This window comes from Pinus tabuliformis, chromosome 3_1 (assembly GCF_031772625.1).
Source record: "Pinus tabuliformis cultivar Carrire ecotype Pingquan chromosome 3_1, CPIR1, whole genome shotgun sequence".
In the NCBI taxonomy this organism is placed as follows: domain Eukaryota; kingdom Viridiplantae; phylum Streptophyta; class Pinopsida; order Pinales; family Pinaceae; genus Pinus; species Pinus tabuliformis.
In genome coordinates, this window is record NC_142301.1 from 582,039,283 (window position 1) to 582,059,867 (window position 20,585).

General features: G+C 38.8%; 1 protein-coding gene across 1 annotated transcript in view; it reads left to right on the forward strand.

Annotated features, from left to right (window-relative positions):
* LOC149188342 (SH3 domain-containing protein 2-like) overlaps positions 1-20,585 on the forward strand; it is a 172,372-nt gene that overhangs the window by 26,090 nt on the left and 125,697 nt on the right. The window contains exon 3 of the mRNA XM_089411648.1: positions 20,457-20,579. Within this exon, the coding sequence (XP_089267774.1) occupies positions 20,457-20,579 (123 nt within the window). The remainder of the gene's footprint in view (positions 1-20,456; positions 20,580-20,585) is intronic.

The following is a 20,585-nucleotide window of genomic DNA, read 5'->3' on the forward strand; positions in this document are numbered from 1 at the left end:
TATCTATTGCTTATGTTTGGGCCTCTTGCCACCACGAGAAATGTCTAATTTTTTAGTCTTGTTGGAAAATCAGGATCTTTGTCATTAATATCACCCTCTAAACATTAATATCCAAAGGTATCTTTGTCATTACCTCTGTATAGGATCTTTGTCATTAATATCACCCTCTTAGCATTAACATACGATAGAAAAAGCATAGCATGTCAAGTCATGATTTTGTTTGAGTGATGCGTACATTTTTAGGAGGGTCATGATAGAGGAGTTCGACAACCAATGTCACTAACATCAAGGTACATAGAGGGATTGGTGCTTTTGATTAAATACGAGTTCCATACCCTAATACATGACAAAATTCAATGGAAACATTGCAATCCTGAAATTCTGAAAAACTGATAAGTTTGTTGGATTTTGAATGAAATCTAAAGTTCTACTTTCTCCATATAAAATCCAATGAGGTCGGAACCACTCTCAAACATCCTGAGTCATTTCATGGTAATGTTAAAAATTTAAGTAAAAGTGACATTCTTCTTAATCTTCATTTTCATTCTTTTACTTTAAGAATTTAACATTACCATGAATCACATATCAATACTAGGGCCATAGGATTGATCATTAAGTTGCCCCACTCAAAACTTATTTGTTTCTTTGAAAACAATTGCATTTGGAACATTACTGCAATTTTCTTTTGCAAAAAAGGCTAAACGCTCCCGAAAAGGCAGGGAGAGTTTTTTTTAGGGAGCGCGCTCCCGACCCGCTCCCAAGTCACTCCCGCCCGGAGCGCGGATTGGGAGCGGGATCGAGGGGGGGGGGGGGCGCTCCCCCGCAACACTGGTTTGTATGAATGGTTGGCCATGCCATTTGGTTGATGCAATGCATCAACTATGTTTATGGGACTAATGAGTGATGTACTATGCCCTTATCTAAATTCATTTGTTATGATTAGTTGGACGATATCCTGTTTTACAGTGCTACCTAATAGGAGAATAACTAACACTTGATGCAGGTGCTAGAGACTTTGAAGAAGCATTAGCTACTGGAAAACCTCAATAAATGTGAGTTTTCCCATCAGTCTTTGGTGTATTTAGGGTATGCAATTGGTTGAGGGGAGCTTAAGATAGATCCCATGAAGATGGAGGCCATCATGAAGTGGTTGGTTTCTACAAATGTATTTGAAGTTGGGAGTTTTGTTGGGGCAACACAATGCTTGCACGAAGTTCATATCTTCATTTTTAGCAGTAGTTGCACCACTGTGTGCCATAACAACGAGTGGCAAGAGTTTTCAGTGGGGGAAGAATCGAGGTCCGAAAGAAGGCCTTTTAAGAGTTGAAAAAGAAAATTAGTCACGCACTAGTTCTTGCATTACCAAACTTGCAGAAGCCCTTTGAAGTGGAGATGGATGCAAGTGGGTCTGTCATGGGAGTGATCTTGATGCAAGGAGGAAGGCCTATATGCTATCATTCTAAAGAATTTCATGGGGTAGTTCTCAACTACCCTACCTACGTCAAGGAGCCCTATGCCCCAATGCAAGTTGTCAAAAAGTGGAAGAACTTTATGATGGGAAAGGAGGCCATCATCCACATAGATCATTAGTCGCTACAACATCCGCAAGCCTAGAGAAAGTTACAACAAACTTGACACTACAAGTGGATGGTGTTCTTCTAGTAGTTTCATTTAGTCATCAAGTACAAGAAGGGTAGCACAAATAGGTTGGCTGACATGCTTTCAAGGCCAACCACATAAAAAATTATAGCTTTGGGAACTCTGATGTGCAATGAGGATTTGACCCATGATGCACACAGAGAGGAATACACAAAAGATGAGGACTTTAAGGAGGTGTTTTAGTAGCTGCAAGGCTAGAGTTATGTAGAAGACGATGACCACTTGTTTGTGGTAGCTGATAGGTTCAACAAGATGTGCATTCTCATGCCCTATAAAAAGATCATCAGAGAGCGAGAACCAACAAATTTGTTATTTAAATAAGGTTCGGGTGCACTTTGTGATACCAACGAGCATTAGTTCAGATACGAACATTAGATTTCTTAGTGCATTTTGGACTACATTGTTGGAGAAGATGGACACGAAATTGAAGAGATCAATGACATTCGATCCAAAGAAAGATGGGTAGATAGAAGTAGTCAACAAGACTTCAGAGGGGTTACAATTAGAAGCATCTGAATACCTGGGATGAAAATTTGACCTATATGCAACACTCTTATAACATAACAATGCACAATTCCACTGGTAAGTCCCCTTTCGAAACTTGCTTTGGATAGTTGCCACCTTCACCCTTAGATGTTGTATATGGATAGTAAGGAGGAGTGAGGGGGGACCTCACAAGAGATATGCATTAAGAGAAAAAAAAATTGTTGAGAAGATTAGGTAGATCCATTTGCAAATATAGGAGATGTTGAGGAAGTCACATGAAAAATACAAGGCCTGGCATGATTAACACAAAATAGAGAAGTAATTCAAAGTGGGAGATAGAGTATGGTTACAATAGAACAAGGAAAGACTATAGGGTCCTAGTAAGAAGATCAAAGCTTTGTGGTATGGTCCTATTTAGGTATTGTAAAAGGTGGGTGATAATGCCTATAAACTGAATCTACCCCCACACATATGCATTTACTCATAGTGCATGTGGAGAATCTCAAACTTGATGAGCCTTCCGTTTTGGATTAGAAGGAGGGGCAAGTCCTACCTTCCACAAAGGACTTAAAATTAGGTGCTCAAGTAGAGTTGGTATAGGACACAATTTTGCAGAAGAGGTCTAGAACTACAAGATAGGGGCATCATGACCTTTGGCAGAGTGGGTTGAAAGGACAAGTTCTAAGCAAAACAAAATGGCACTCTAGGGAGAAGGTAGAGGGAAAATTTCCTCACCTTATTTAGTAAGGATTTTGGGATCAAATGCCTCCCTAAATGGGAAGGTATGATCTGGATTAGATCATTATATTATTCATCATCTATCTCTTTACTTTTAAAGTGGAAAACTTGGAGGAATTAGCTTGCATGGCCATTTTTATTAGTGGGTCCCGGTTTGGAGAATTGGAGTCTGAAATCTTTTGGAGCCATTTTGAGGCATTAAACAAAAGTTTTTGGTGTCCAAAACCTCTCGCATTCGCCAGACACCCCGACATTGTTCTACACTGAAAGACCTTTCCAATGGTGCAAGAATCGCTTCAAACGGAGTTTGTATGCAAAAGTTATGCCATAGGTCTCAGGTAACTCCATAGAGAGAGTACCTCTTCTTTGTACTTGCACATTTTTCATACCAAACAAAAGAGAGTAGAGTAGCCTCACCTTTTAGTCAGGTTTTCTCCCTATTACTCACCAAAATGGGTAGCCCTATAGTAGAAAACTTTTTCTTCTATCTTGGACAACCAACCAACCAACAACCCTACACATTATGCATTGATGATGATATGCCAATTTCCTTCACCATTTGTTGAAGTTTCTAAGTCTAACAGTTAGAAACCTTCCATGTACTTTCTAATTTATTCTTACCTACTTGTTCAGTTAATTAACAAGTTATTTACTATGTAAATACTGGAAATAAATACAAGTACATGCTTAACACATAACAGATTATCAACTGAAGGAAACAAAACAAGCACACAAGTGACATCGTTGTTTTTTGGACCAATGTCCCCGAAAAAACCCAATGCGGGAAAACCAGTGCAGCTATCTGAGGGTTTTATTATTATGCAGTTTCTGAATACAATCTGGGTGCCAAAACCGGCTCACCCAACAGAGAATAATCTCGGCAGTAGTACCTCTCCTTTGGAGATAGATGCTCTAGTTGAAACCCCGGATAAACACTCCGACAGCTCCTCAGCTCCAATCTGCCCCACGAAAAACCACAGTGTCAACGTTCCCGGTTGTTCTTGCAGTTCCGGCTTCTACCCTCTACGTTAGCTTTCCCTGCAATTTCGGCTTCTGCCCTCTACGTCAGCTTTCTCGGCAATTCAGGCAGTTCCTGGCAGTTCCGGCAGTTCCCGGCAGTTCCAGTTGTTCTCGACAGTTCCAACTTCTGCCTTCTGCGTTAGCTTTCCCGGCAGTTCTGGCAGTTCCCGGCAATTCCGGCTGTTCCCGGCAGTTCCCGACAGTTCTGGCTATTCCCGACAGTTCCGGCTTCTGCCCTTTGCGTCAACTTTCCTGTATGTTTCGGAAGTTCTGGCTGTTCCCGACAGTTCTGGTTGTTCCCGGCAGTTCTGGCTGTTCCAGGCAGTTCCAGCTTCTGCCCTCTGCGTCAGCTTTCCTGGCTGTTCCGACAGTTCCGGCTTCTGCCCTCTGCGTCAGCTTTCTCGGCTATTTTGGTAGTTCCCAACAGTTCCTGTTGCTGCTTTGATCCTCTTGGTGCTATCTTTGCCTCTCTACTTCTGTATTCACTGCCCCTCAGCCGCAACTCTGATCACTCTTAAGTTTCTCAGCAAACCTAGCCCCAGAAAGTCGAAATCTTGATCTCTTGGTGTGTTCTCCAGGTGACCCTTAAGCCTCCTCTTATACTTTTTTCGTTAACAAATCAACGACCAAGATTAAGTGCCTAATCAACGGTTAAGATTAGATCTGGCTTGATCCATGACTTTTGGACCATTCTAACATAGTTTTATATTAATTCACATTAATATTTTTATTTCCGACTCCATTAAAAATATTAATTATTTTAATATCTCCCAAACTGTTTAGAATCTGCCCAAACCCTTTTTGGGTATTCTCATGTGCCTTAGCCTTTCCACCAAATTTCATGGCTAGAGCACATTCGATGCTACCCCAAATCAACACCATCCACACTGCTCATGCGCCTCTCACCATCCGACATTCCTCTTGGATGAGGGTAGGCTAACGCTCCTCAGGTACTTCAATCATTTTGTAATTGAGTACTTTTACTTAATGTTTTGGGCATTTTAACATGGATAAAGGGGTTATCTGGATGATTGTCCGATCTTGACTATAAATTTGTTCTCCCACCTTACCAGGGGGAATTAGTCTTTAGCCTTAGTCAAGTGGGACCTCCTTTAAGGCCTTAGGGTTATGAAAGAGGCACTACTTGGGAAACACGGATTGAAGCACTGTGTCCATTTCCCTTTCCATACCTAACATCTTCCATCATTCCTTTGTTACGACCTCCATCCTTTGGGATAACTGTCATTGGCTCATTTGGATTTGGAAGTCACACATCCTCATCCTTGAGTAGGACTGGGAAACTTTGCCTTGGAGGTTGATGTGGCTAAAAGAATGAAAAAGCATAAGACGGGCACAACAAAAGAAAAAGAAAAATTAAAATGCAAATAGATGGTTGGGACAAAAGTTGGCACATGGGGAAATGCCTAGCATGAGATCTACCCCCTTCATTAGCCATTACTTAGTTCTTGAGCACTTAATGCCCCATCTCATCATAAGGAACCCTTGCATGTCCCAACCTTGATGAGCGAGAAATTGACTCATCTTAAGGGGTAAAATAAATGCTATATCATAAAGAGCAAGCTTTGATCCTTGAGCTATGCACCATAAAAAGCATCATCAAAAAGAAGTAAAAGGTGCACTAGATGGGTGGAAAAAGTAGCCTGAGGAAAGGGTTAACTCAGTCTTCCACGATTTTTCTCTCCATTACATCTATACACTTAGGATGTGGACTCTCATTAGTCAATCCCTTGTCTATGGCACTTGGCCATGAAGTCATTCCTCTCTCCAGTGCCACATATTCTCTCTAACGCCTATGGATTGACGGGTTGACCTTGGAAATGCCACCTCTACTCTGGGGTTGGAAGCACCTAATAGGGTTTATTACCTAGCCACCCCTACAAAAATACAGAACAATTTTACTAGACTTGATCTAGTTACATATTTGAATGCGATCCCGTTTGAAGTATTACTATGCCCTTAACAGTGAAGTATGGTCCACTTAGATGCATCTATGGTTATTGTCTCTAATGAATGGTGGCTTTCATTTTGAGTTTGAGATGTTGGCCTTGAGCAATTGAGGCCTTTAGGCCACACTATTCCATTCCTACACCACATGATGCCCAGGACATACTATACTTTCGGAGAGCATGGTGACCTTGCAGATGAAGCGTTGCCCTTATTCATCAGAGCATTGGGCACATAGATGATCTTGGTAGTTGATGGACAACCCAAAGCACCTTCAGATGCCAGAATGTTGAGCTTGTCTTGCTTAGCATTGAGGATTCTTGATGATGTACCAATGGATCTAGTGTGTCCCCAAGTTGGCCTTGATACTACTTGATGGACATGCCTTGATCTAATGCCCAGATGAGGATGATTATCCCCTAGAATGTTTGAGGAAGGTTTGTTGAACCTGATGGAGCCCCAACACTGGAGAGAGAGTACACTACTTTGTCTACATGGCACCCATAGAGACAACGCGAGGCACCCAAAGCTAGATTTTGAACACATTGAGATTGTTTGAGGCTTGATTTGAGGCCCCTTCCTCAAATTGATAGTTGATCATGATGCTTCGAGACTCATTTAGCCTTTCCAGTGCACCTTTGGAGCATTTTGAGCCCTAAAAGGGCATGATGTCATGCTTAGTAGGGGCTTATGACTCACACTTGTGGGCATTTATTGACATATTTTATTGGTTGAGCTAGTGGGTTCGCTTGTAACCTATTTTACTCAAAATTAAACTTGTTTTAGTGGATTATTAGAGGTGATAGACCTCCTATAAAAGGATGATCACCCCTTTTTTTTTGTCATCATCACACTTGTGGATTTCAACCTCTCTAGAAGAGCTCGACTTAGCCTATTGTACTTTGTTGCTCAAGGAGACGTGATCTTAGGTGGATTTTTGCTATTGGAGACTAGTTTTTGTGTTGGAGACATTTTTTTGGGATTGAAAGAAGGCATGTTCTTGGATAAATTCTGAGTACTTACTACATATATTTTATGATTTTACATGTAATGAAATATTGCTAGGGTTTCTACTTGTTCCTTGTCTAAATGCAAATTTTTATTGAAAATTCTTGGTAAATTATTGCATGTTTAATCTATTGTCCTTGAACTCCCTAGAAAACCTCCTAGTGAGCATTTTTCTAGTTAATTTCTCCTCTCATAAAAAGATAGCTAGGGTTAGAAAGTGAAAACTAGGGTTTCCCCCTTACTCCATGCAAAAATTTGATATCTCTATGGTTTAAGTTCCTAAGACTCCATCACCCAAGTAGGGAAAAGGCATTGGGATCCCTTTTGATGATCAAACTCTTGAATTTTTTTGTCTTTTCCTGTCCCTTACTTTTTTGGCCATTCAAGACAAGCTGCTAGGGCTAGGGCAAGGGCTGAATTCAACTAGGGCTTGAGCGATTGAAACATTGGAGCTAATTTGGCATCTTTTCACCTTGTTTAACCTTACCAACTCAAAATCTAGCATTTTCCTTGGTGAAAATTGCCTTTTTAGGGTTGATGTCATCAAGCCTGGGCAATTTAAGTCCTCACAAAACCCTAGTTCTGCAAAAAAGGCTTCCATTTAGAGTTTTTTGAAGGTTTACCATTCCATATTGTTGATCATATTCTTAAAGTAAACCCTTTCCTTATACTTGTATGCCTAAATGCTCTCTTTTTGAATCATATCTTGAAACCCTAGGCCTCAAGTATTCTTTTCAAGGCTTATTTCATGGTACATTGTTCCTTAGCATAAATAATTGTGCCCTAATCCAAGTAAGAAGTACCTTGACTAAGCCTTTCTCTTACATCACCTTGAACCTATTGACTTAGAATACCTTTTACGTGATATATACTTGGATACTTCTTGTGTGGTGAAATTCCACTAAAGAGCAGGAGGTGGAGTGCTAAGGTGACAGTGGCAGCCACCTCATTGTTGCATCTTAGTTTAGTTTTTGCCTTGTGAGACATCTCACAAGGCCTGCTATATTTTGAGGCAACACACCCGTAAGGGTTTCTCTGGACAAATTTTGTGTCTATTGTGGATGGTGTGTGTATTTCATTCTATTCTATATTTCTCACATTTTAGGTATTTCATATAAATAAGCGGGAAAAACAGCTAACTAAAGAATCTGAAATTTAAAGGAAAAATTCAATGTTGCACACATCGCGATCGGGATTTAATCGGCGCCGGGAAAAAAGCGGAAAAAATCGTTAAAATCGGGAAAAAATCGGAAAAAAGCGGGAAAAAATCGTTTGGCACAAAAATATTCATTTTTTTTCAATTTTTTTCAATTTTTTTAATATCTAAACCATCTACAACATAAAATAAATACATTGACACATAAATATGATAAAAAAACTAATATATAAGATGTTCAATATCATTTCTAGCGCTAAAATCACACATAACATTGAATCATGTCCTGAATAGTAAGTCCTGAGTCCCAAGTCCAACTCAGCCTCAAAATATCAACAAAAAATATGATAATGTATCTCATCATGTCATAATGTCATATACAATAAAATGAAAGTCTAATCCTATTGATTTCCTCTGCCCCTCTTGCGAGAAAATGGCACAACTTTCTCTTTCCCTCTAGATGTAGAAGCTGGTGCCTGTGGTGGTGGAAATGGCAGTGGAGTCTGACGTGCTCTAGAAGCTGAAGAACTAGTAGTAGCAGCTACAGGAGGCTGAGGTGGACGGAGACCACGTCCTCTACTGGTGGTAGTGGTAGCCCGGGTAGCCCGGGTAGGCGGTGTCATCTCCTCCTCCTGCTCCTCCAACTCCTCCTCCTCCTGCTCCTGCTCCTGCTCCTCCTCCTCCTCCTCCTCCCCCTCCTCCTCCCCCTCATCCTGCACTAACCAATCCTCAGTGCGATCCATGAGAGGCCTCTCGGTCTCAACCCTCCATTCAGCAGTGGTGTCAATCCCATCCAATGAGATGGCTTCCGTATCAGGTGTCTTCTCTAGTTGTTTCACCCACAATCGAAGATTGTAGTAGACATAGACCATGTCATTAAGTCTATGGGACTCCAACCTGTACAAAGTTCATGAAATAATAAATTAATAATTAATATTATAAAAAAAATATTGTTTAAAACTTTAATGAATTCAAAAATTTATTTGGAAATTTGCAATATTTTAAATGTTTAAGTGTTAACCTATTGCGCTTCTTGTTGTGTATTTTTTCAAATACACTCCAATTGCGCTCACATCCCGAGGAGCTGCATGTTTGGCTGAGGATCCGCACGGCAAGATTTTGCAAAAGGGGGACTCTGCCACCATACATCTTCCACCATGCGTCTACAACAAAATTACAAAGAAAATTTTAAATAAACATAAGAAAAAAATGGAATTTGAAGAAACAATGAAATTTGAAACAAAGTTACAAAGTACATACTACATAGTACAAACTAAAAAATACTTGGCATTTTAACCGTCCTATCAATGACAGCCATCTCAAAGCCAAATGTGCCAGCTGACAACTTATATTGCTCAATTTGTCTAGAGACCTCCATACGTTCTTCTGAAGTTCTCACCATCTTCTGGACACAGGTTAATAATCCTTCCACGACCTCAACATCAAAATTAAACCCACATGCATAAGAAAATGCAGGGTTCAGGAAAAGGCCAGCAGCATGAATGGGACGATGGAGTGTGTTGTTCCATCGCTCATCAATGACCTTCCATAGAAGGAGTTGTCTCTGGAACCCATCATCTCCCTTGTCATCATAGTAGGACCGAATGGCTTCTTTGGCCCTATCCATGGCTTCATACAAATAGCCCATTGCGGGCTTCTCACCATCAACCAACCGAAGAACCTTTACCAAAGGTTCTGTAACAGCGCACACCTCCTGCACTCCCGCCCAGAAGTCCTCCTGGTATGAAACTAGTCTGCAGACGGCCTCTGCTTCTGGTTTGCGGCTCATTGACGAAGCACGCCACTCCTCTGAAAGAAACATTCTCTTCAAATCCCACATAGAATTCAAGAGGGATTGAAGAGATATGAAACTCGTCGCAAACCGTGTAATGGCGGGGCGCACCAACTCTTTGTTGTTGGTGCATTTTCTCATCAAGCTAAGCACAGATGTGTGATTGTAAATAAATTTTGTGATGCTTTTTGATGAGTCAACAACCTCTTTGACAAAGGGAATTTTCCCAATGTCCTCTAACATCAAATCAATACAATGGGCAGCACAAGGTGTCCAAAATAAAGTAGGATGCCTGTCCATAAGCATTCTACCAGCAGCAACATAATTTGCAGCATTGTCCGTTATGACTTGGACAACATTTTCTGCACCCACCTCCAAAATAAACACATCCAGCAAATCACATAAAGTTTTTGCATCTTTCATTTGATGAGTTGCATCAACAGATTTGATAAACATAGTCCCCAAGGGACAACTAACCAAGAAGTTTATAAGGGTTCTCCCCTTTTGGTCAGTCCAACCATCTGACATAACAGTGCATCCTGTTTGTGCCCATGATGCCCTAAAATCCTCCAATCTTTGGGTGCAGTCACGCTTTTCATCTTGAAGAAGCCGGCCTCTGAAATCATGAAGAGAAGGGAGTTTGTACCCCGGGCCAACACTGGCAACAGCATCAAGAGTAGGTTGGAAAAATGGATTATTCCTTATAATGCTGAAAGGAATATCACTCCAGAGGAGAAATTTTGTCATCAACTTGTCAGCTTTTTCTTTTTCAGTTCTTTTTAGCATTGAACCAATAGTTGGTTGTGAACCAGGTGTGGTTCGAGGAACAAAATATGATGATGCAGCTACCGGATTGACTGACGCTGCAGTAGAACCTGTGCCACTTGGCCCACTTCCTTCAACTGACCTTTTTATTTGCCTTTTGAGTTCTTCTTTGGCGTCTCTAGTGTGCTCTAATTCTCCCAATGCTCTCATGGCTTTTTGGATAATTTCAGCATTTGTCTTTAGACAGGGCCCCACATCACGTCCAGGGATTTGTGCAAGGTGGAACTTCAACCTGTACACCCCCCCGAATATTTCCTTTCCACACAACTTGCAATACAAGTTTTGTCTATCATTCGGAGTTTTAGGGTCACCATATTCCCAGAAAGGATCCAATTTCCTTGGCATGTTTGTTTTTGAATTTTGAATTTGCAAACCTATGGAAAAATAAGGATTAGGAAATAGGAATTTAGGATTACATAAATGATAATAGTAAATACAAATTACAATTTAGCATTTGCAAAATTACAAGCTAATTATTTCCAAAATCCCAATTTCTAAACCCAAGTTACCCAACCAAATGCCAAAAAACAATGAAAAATAAAAAAAAATAAACAATGTTTAAAGAAAATGAGAAAATAAAAATCAAAAATTGGTTTTCATAGTCATAACAAATAACCCATCCCAAATCAATGAAAAATTTCCAAAAATTCTTTAAAAACAATGAAAAACAAAGTTTTTATAGAACCAAAACAAAAAAAAATTAATCTACATACCTGGTTTATGGACAAATTGGCGATCTTGGCTTGGATTCCTCCTAAAATCGCTTCGATTCGCTCCCACAACCGACGGCAACCCTCTCCCTCACTTCTTCTCCTTCTCCTCCGCGGCGGACTGCTGAATGAATAAAAAAAAATTCGTTTTTTCCATATAAAACCCCGCTGCCGCGCGCCCTCGCGATTTTAAGCGAAAAAATCGCGATTTTATCGAAAAAATCGCGATTTTTTCGATAAAAATCGCTATAAAAAAAAAGAGGCGATTTTTTGGATAAAAATCGCGCTTTGAATCGGCGATTTTAAAAAATCGCGATTTTACGATTTAATCGCGATTTTATCGCGATGTGTGCAACACTGGAAAAATTAACCTTAAAGATTTTGGTAATTTTATCAGATCTGTTATGTCGAACTGTTCCAGTGGAATATTCACGGCAATTTATAGATCAACTAAGATATATACTCTTGAATATTTTGCATAATTCACCTTCATCGTATTTTTCTCCAATGGTGTCTGGCTCTTTACATTTGGCAGGCAGTGATTCTCAGAGCACAGATCCTGTAGGTTTCTTCCAGACCCTGCTCCATTAGGTTGATCACCTACTTGTTGCAGTTGATTTCAGCACTTGGTGGTGCTAAGCAAGATATAGATCTTCCAGTGAGTAGCACAATAGGCAATGGTTTAATGAGGCCATGCACAACATTCCACTGTAGATCTGGTAGAGTGTTTTAGACATGAGTTAGGTGTGCGTGTTCTCTGCATTGATCAGATCAACAGACTGGTCTAGGCTAGATCTATAGCATGTGATTCTTCTCTTTAACCTCAAGTGCTACAAGAAAAACTGCTTTCGTTGCTCTTGGATGTTCCCATGATTACCTAGCCAGGTCCTTTTGATCCTGTGCACTCTCTAGACAGCGGCATCAGACAATGCATTAGATCCTTCTCGATGCTTGATTCTGTATCAGATACTTCTTCCTCCTAGCCATCTACCTCTTCCTGTATTGTGAACATCAATTGATCCCTTGCATTCTGTCCTATTTCTTCTTTATGTAATGTTTAGTTTGAATGTAATTCTTGTATGTACTTTCTAGTCCCATTAACCTATTTTTTAGTCTTTTGTTGGACATCAATAAAAGTATCTCATCTCATCTCATCTTATTTTTATTATTATTATTTTTACTTCGAAAAAATCATACTTTCTGTTTCCAGTAAGAACAGAAAGTACATTGCAAAGGCGCAAAGAGCGCTGACTCATCTTATCTTATGATATTGTATCCTTGTTCTAAGTTTAATTCGTATTTGGTAACTATCCCCTAAGTGTATGCATCCCGACCCATCCTTTCTTGAACCACTGACATCCCTAGTGAACAAAAGATCCATTGGTAATTTTTGAATAGATAAGATACAAAAGTGACATTCTTTGAGTTGTCTTACTAACTCAAACCTACCTATAAATACTGATCTCCTTAAGTCCTAAAGCACAAATTTATTTGCACTCGAAGAGGTTGGATTGGAGGGGGAAAGTGGAGCAGACTTGGAGGAGTAGCACAGGTGACTTAAATCTGGTTAATGATGACCTGGTTTTAACTTTTTGTACCATGATTCACTTATAAGTTGTAAATTATAATGCATCACCACATTGATACTATGATGATGATGTATTGATGTATCCTTTTATTTTCCTTTCGCCAACTGCAATAAAACAATCAATGATTCAACTATTTCAAGTTAAAAAAAATCTTTAGTTAGATGTTGCAATATGTATATTTGCAATTGTTAGGTTATATTTTCTAACTTTATGAATATGGTATACATGAATTTTCTGTACATGGGGTGATATCCTCTCATCTCCACCCTAAAATTTGGAAAGGTAGGGGTTCTCTCCTGCCATTCCTGAAACGCATCCTCTCCCATAAAATTTGGAGGGGGGTTTCTCTCTAGCCGATCTTGAAACTTGTTCTCTCTTTCCCAAAAATTTACATCATATTATAATGTGGCAAAGGCGATGTGCTCTCTTAAGGTCTTAACAGTGGCAGGTGGAGAGAAGCTCGTAGGGACAGGCAATGATTTACCAATACCTGTGAATTTTGCGAGCTTTAACTTCATGCTTGAGTTCTTGAGATATGACCCAAGTGATTGCTCTCCACCAGTTGATCTGGACCTTGGCAACTGTTTCTATAGATTCTCTATGAGAATGGATTGTTTGATCAATTGCTGTATTGGCTGCTTTAAAGTTTAAGAAGATATAATAGACTATTCTTGGGGCCCTAACTAGACCTATTCACGTCCTTACTAGCATTCACCTATAGCATTAAACTGGGTCTTGCAACATTACATCATATAGTGGTTAATGCAATATGTCAGGTAATCAATAAGAGTTTACCTTCTGTTTAGGAAGATATTCTCCACTGTATTTCTTTTCCAAATTACATGTGCTCTAAACTTTCTAAAAACTAGTATCAGGCACATTCCAATGGGAATATCTTCTGTACAGTACATCTAATCTAACTGCCACAGCACAATATAACTTGGAAATTATACCATGCAGAAAAGAACTGAACAACGTATAAAATTCTGTCCATTTGTGCTCCTGAAGATGAAATACAGCCTCTCTGGCCTTTCAAGTTTCACCAGTACATCATGGTGCTTCTTGGATAGTCCATGTTTTTTGGGAGGGACATGTGGAATTGTATTGCAAGATCTGATGATTAGCACAAGTTTTCTGTGTTTTTCTTTGAGTAGTTACTAATGCAATCCGAAGAAAACCCATAACACTTGATGTCTACAACTACAAGGAAATGATAGAAATGATGGATGTGCTGGTAGTTAAATGCAGGTGAATTGTACTAAAAGTAACACTTTTCTACTGTAAAATGGAAAAGACTGTATTATAATTCAAGGATTTTGGGTATGGTACCAAAGAATTAATTACAGAATAGGAAATCAAAAGCATGGGAGAAAGAATATGATCAGCAAGAAGCAAGACTAGAATACAAGACTTGCAGAAAAGTAATACAGTATACTAGAGTGAATGCTGAATTGTGAACATATCTTTGCCTACATGCATGTACTTTAGGAAAAGCCCTACAAGAACAAATCCAAGGTTATCTACAACCAAAGAAATGAGCATGTATTTATAGTCTTGTGAACCTTTGACCCATTTATACAATTGTTGGTCCAATTCTTCAATCGAAAGATGCCATGCATCATCTAATCGTTCATGTGACCTGACATCTGTTATTAGCTAAAATAATATAATCAATCCAGAGCACAAATCTCAACTCAGACGTAGGAAAATTGATCAGGAAAGGAAAACGTAGATTTTGTTCTTTTTTGCCTGTCTAATAAATAGATTGTTTCTATTTTTCAAATTATGTGATGGACCAGGTCAACCGTTTGATCAGGGGAGCTGACGCTTTTTATATTGCAAAATTCAAATGAAGAGCCACATATAGGTTAAGTATATTTGTTATTGCTAAATATGACCTGTTCTGCCCACTCACCCAATCAGATCCTTTTTTCCAAGTATCTTCAAGAGAATCTTTTCCATTATAACAAGCTCCATTGGTCCATTATACTTATAGAGTTGGTTGAAAGAAGTTGTATGTTTTGCATATGACATGAATATATATAATTTCCAACATAGATTATGCTGTTTTGAACCTTTCTAAGTGGCCTACTTGATTCTACACTTCTGAGTATCTATTATGACTCTAATACAGAAAGCATTACAACCTGCAATATCTCTATCTCATATTTTTTTAATGGGAAAGCCTGCCTTTTTGACAGAGGGCAAACCTGATAACAATGTGTCTTACCATCCCACACTAATTGAAGAATGGCACACTTCATATTTTCAATAATTTACCTGAAGGTTACCTTGCCCGAATACTACATCAAGATCCACAACCACATCCAGCAAAACCCACGGAGGGGGGAAGCATGCTCGTTAGGATTTCAACTTGGATCATTGTCACAACAACCTTTCCAATGTGCTGCTAGAACAAACCTGCGTTATCTCTTATATAGACTAATTCTCACTCATTGCCCATGTAGGCCCACCACTATACCAACCCACTGTTACATATACATTCGACCCCTTAAATCAAGGTTACTTGGGAGTGGGAGCGGAAGCTAAATTTTCAGAAGCCCTGTTTGGGAGCAATTCGGGGAGCAATTTTTTATATAATATATATATTTTTATATTTTTTATAATTTGATGCATATATGTCAACAAAAGCATGTAGAATGATGAATTAGATATAAAAAGCATAAAAAACATAGATTGAACCATATAACAACAATCATCTAGATGTTATAATCTTCATCAACCGTGACCACAAGTTAGTAACATAGTAACATACAACATATGGAGTCTCATGATTCATCAATCTTAAAGTTTAAAGCTTTCAAAATTCAATATATAACATTTATCATCATTGATCACCAAAGTTGTACTTGTAAGCTAAGTGTAACCATTACAACAAATAATATCTAACATGAAATGAAATGAAACAACTTTCAACTTTCACGAAGCATCATATTCATAATTCATGACCAATGAGTTATAATTGCCAAATTCAAACTTCAAACTTAAATTGTCATATATTGTTTACAAAAAATATCATAATAAATATGAAAGAGTCAACAGTTATAAAACCTACTAGAAACTAGAAAAGACAAGTAAATCTATTATCTATTGCTAATGCTTAGGCCTCTTGCCGCCACGAAAAATGTCTAATTTTTTAGTCTTGTTGGAAAATCAGGATCTTTGTCATTAATATCACCCTCTAAGCATGAATATCCAGAGGTATCTTTGTCATTAGTATTACATTTGGATCTGTATAGGGATCTTTGTCATTAATATCACCCTCTAAGCACTAACATAAATGATAAGATAGTAAAAACATAGCATGTCAAGTCAAGATTTTGTTTGAGTGATGGGTACATTTTTAACAGAGTCATGATAGAGGAATTCGACAACCAATGTCACTAACATCAAGGTACATAGAGGGATTGGTGCTCTTGATTAAATATGAGTTCCATACCCTAGTACATGAAAAAATCCAATGGAAACATTGCAATCTCCCCAATCTTGAAATCCTAAAAAACTGATAAGTCTGCTGGATTCTGAATGAGATCTAAAATTCTACTTTCTCCATATGAAATCCAATGAGGTCGGAACCACTCTCAAACACCCCGAGTCATTTCATGGTAATGTTAAAAATTTAAGTAAAAAGATGAAAATGAAGATTAAGGAGAATGTCACTTTTACTTCTTAAACATTAAACATTACCATGAATCGCATATCAATACTAGGGCCATAGGCTTGATCATTAGGCTGCCCCACTCAAAATTGATTTGTTTCTTTGAAAACAAATTGCATTTGGAAGGTTACTGCAATATTTTTTTTGCAAAAAAGACTTGGGAGCTCCCTAATTGCTCCCTTAAAACCAGGGAGCCTATTTTTTGAAGGGAGCGCGCTCCCGACTAGCTCCCGAGCGGAGCATGAATTGGGAGCGGATTCGTGGGAGGGGGGCGGCTCTCCCCCGCAACCCTGCCTTAAATACTCCATCAGGGTCATAAGTTATAACAGTATCCTAGTGATTGCTCATCTTTTTCCAAACATGGCTTTTCTGGGTAACACACAAGTCAAAACAATCTCAATCCTTCTTCCAGGGGATTTATTGTAACAGCGACAAATGGTTTGTAATTTTCCAGTTTCCTTGTTTCAAATATTTTTAGAATTATGGCTCTTTTGCACTGGGAAAAGGAACGCTTCTATTCTGCTTTGGTCTATTCTGCATGGCATCTTGCTAGTGTTTCTGTTATGATATAGTCAACTAATATGGAGGATTTAATTGTATGGCATTTGAGTACTTTATTCATATTCCCAAAGTACAGCCAGAAGTTTATTGAATATTCATGTTTACTTTATATGTTTAGCCAAAGGCATTTTAACGTAATTAACCAAAATACGGGCCTGTGGAAAGTAATCATTAGTCTTGTTTACAATGGCTTTTAGTGGTTTGTTTGAAACAGTCATGCTCCTCAAATCCCGTTAGTGCTTGGATCTGTTCTTGTGATCTGCCACAAAATCAATGAGGGATTTTGGGTGTAACATAAAGGTGCCAGCCCACACAGTCATCTTGGCTGTCTACTTCTCACTTTGGGCTGGTGCTTTTCCAGCCACAGTGGGATATCCCCAAGGATATCTAAGGCTAGGATATGTAATGAATATCATAAATCAGACCACATATCTCTAAAATAACTCATTGTGTGCAAGAATGGGATATAAGTCTGGAAATCCAAAAGATAAGTGCAGATGAACATTAAGATGAATCAAATAAACCAAATACTTGTGTAAATCTGTCGTAAAGAAGCTCAAATCTTTGATAATCAGTTGCAAATCTGAGCTGATGTAATTAAATCTGTGGATTTGAAGGTTAAGGACAGCCATAAACACTCCATTGAGTTGACTGGTGCCTTGATTTATTGGGTTGATGGAGGAAAGTGGGAAGAAATCTGCAACAAAGACTTGTTAGGTTCTATCCCTGCAGATGTAGATGCACATTACATTGAAAAGTAAACAGCGGACATCTCCATAATGATACATGCTCCACATAAAACAGTTATGCTTAATAACCAAAGGGAAATCTCGGCGGTACTAATTTCGAAAGAACATGCAAAGGCTGATAAAACTTTCAGCTCAGCCCACCAAAATCCAACAATGTCACTGCTTTAAGCTGCTTCTAACTCCTGAAGGTAACATTGATGAGAGAATGCCAAGAAGAGAAATGGGAAAGGCACAAGGATAACTGATGAACTCTCTCAGTCACATTCCCTCTTCTAGAATGAGCAAGGGAGGATTGTGTATGTCTCTCAGAATAGGTTTAGTGGACTAAAAATGGGGAAGGTAACTTGCAGGTGGTGCACACTTCATTCATAAGTGCGTGTAAGATTACACCATTTCACTCCTAGGTGGTGTGCCCTCTTTTGGTGCTAGTGTAACTTCTGAATAGTGCTGAGAATAGACTAGGGGGTCACTGTCATGAGGATGTGTAACTGCTGAAATAAATGCTGACAGTTCTGCTGATGTAACTGCCACCAACTTGTCCTTAATGATGCTATTAATTGTCATCAGCAATCTATCATGGCTCTGACAGATCTGATGCTAAATCAGGCTCAAAAATAGCTTCCCAAGGCTATGCCATTTCATCTGGAAATGTCTGAAACAGTCCACTAAACAGACTGGAAATAGCTCCTAACATCTCCTTTTATATCTCCATGGCACAGATCTGCTGGTTGCACCCTCCTCTCTGCCATATACTCCACAAAATTCATGGTAAAATACTGCCAAAGAGTGCACCCTATTGCTGTTGTAGCTTCTTCTAAATATGTGACATGGTGCTTCCCCAAAACCCTGCTGAAGGTATTGGAACAGGTTGAAACTTTCATTGCATTCTGGCTACTGTAGCTGCCTCGAAATATTAGCCAAAATCTTACGGAAATGTTCTTCAATCATGCTGGAAACTGCCTTGAAATATGAGTTAAGATTTCTTCTGGAAGTGTTGACTGTGCTTCGGAAAGCTGGTAGTGCATCGATCCCCTTGATATCAAATTGCTTCTAACATTGAATCTGCCAAAGAGGCAGATTTACTATAACTGTTAACAACTCCCTAGCAAGGTATTGTAGGTGCATTAAATCATTCTGTGAGCATTTCTAATTTTCTAGTACATATGCAGACAAGATATTGCACTGACTAAAGTAGAATGTAAATAAATACCATCTTCAATCTATATTGGACTTGTATGTTCTGTGAAATCTAAGTTGCAGGAAATGCCTAGTTTGGTCACGTTCCAATACTGGAAAGGCTGACCAGTACCACGTATGAAATGCCGTTGGCTGTAAGGTATGACCAGTGTGTTTCCAAGGTGATTTGACTGTTTTCAGTGATGTTTTAGCCTTTAGATACCTTTTGGAAAGTTCTGATTCTACCCAAGTGCCCATTAGCAGTGTGGGGAGCCATAGGGAAATATCACCTTTGTCTGTGTGAGTGATCCTTTTAAGACAAAACAAAGATTGGGGATTGAGCTCTGAGGAGTTTGTCATCTTCATAATTAATGGTAATTTTTTTTGGAAATGCCATACAGTAAGGTTGATGGTGTTTCCAAGGTGTTTTGGTCATTTTCAATGAGGTTTCAGGCACCCTTTTGGAAGTTTCAGGGCCCACCCGGGTGCCCATGAGGGGCATGGATCCATAGGAAAAAATATTGTGCTGTCTGTGTTAATGACCCTTTAAGACAAAACAGAGATAGGGGATTGATCTTTGGGGACATTGTCACCTTTGTAATTAATGGTAATATTAAATTCTTAAAGTAGAAGTTACATTCTCCTTTATCTCACCTTTATTATCCTTTTACTTGAATTTTGAACATTTTCATTAATTGTTTTGTGATGTTTGAGACTGGTTCCAATCTCATCAAACTTCTTATGGATAAAATAGAATTTCATATCCCATTCAGAATTCAGCAGACTTACAGTTTTCAGGAATCAGTATTGTAGTGTTTCCACTGGATTCTGTCATGTATGAGGGTGTGGGATTGGTCAAGGCTACCAAACTTATGGGATTTTGCACCATGAAATCACCTATGGCAGTTAATAATATAGACAGGTTTCCTTCTATAATGTCATTTATGTTTATCATTCTTACTTTCTTGCTTATTTTCTTGCAAGATAATGCATTATTGAAAAAGAAACTATATATTTATATTTTTTGAATATTTTGTAACTGTGTTTTCCCTGTGTACTCATTTTTGGTGGAGTTCACATTTCCAGGCATTCCCATTTCAGAAACTTGTATGCATTTCTATGTTTCGTGCAACTTGGTGTGGAATAGATAATATATTATACAAAAAGGAATAAACACAAAAAGGAATATACAGAAATGTACAAGGATGAAAATCCGGTGGTTAATATCTATTTCAAATTTTCATATTTTAGGCAAAGAAGACTTGTTGCTTGAAGAAAATGATTCTTATCTGTTGAAAGTTTGCAACTTGATCCATTTGCTTTTGTACTTTAATGTATTGCAGGCAGTTTTCAAGCAGTTTGGTGGTAGTGGATATGGAAATTCTGATATAGTAATTACAAATGAGGCAGAGTTTCAACGGCATCAAAAACTTGAGAGGCTTTATATGTCTACCAGGGCAGGCAAGGTTGGT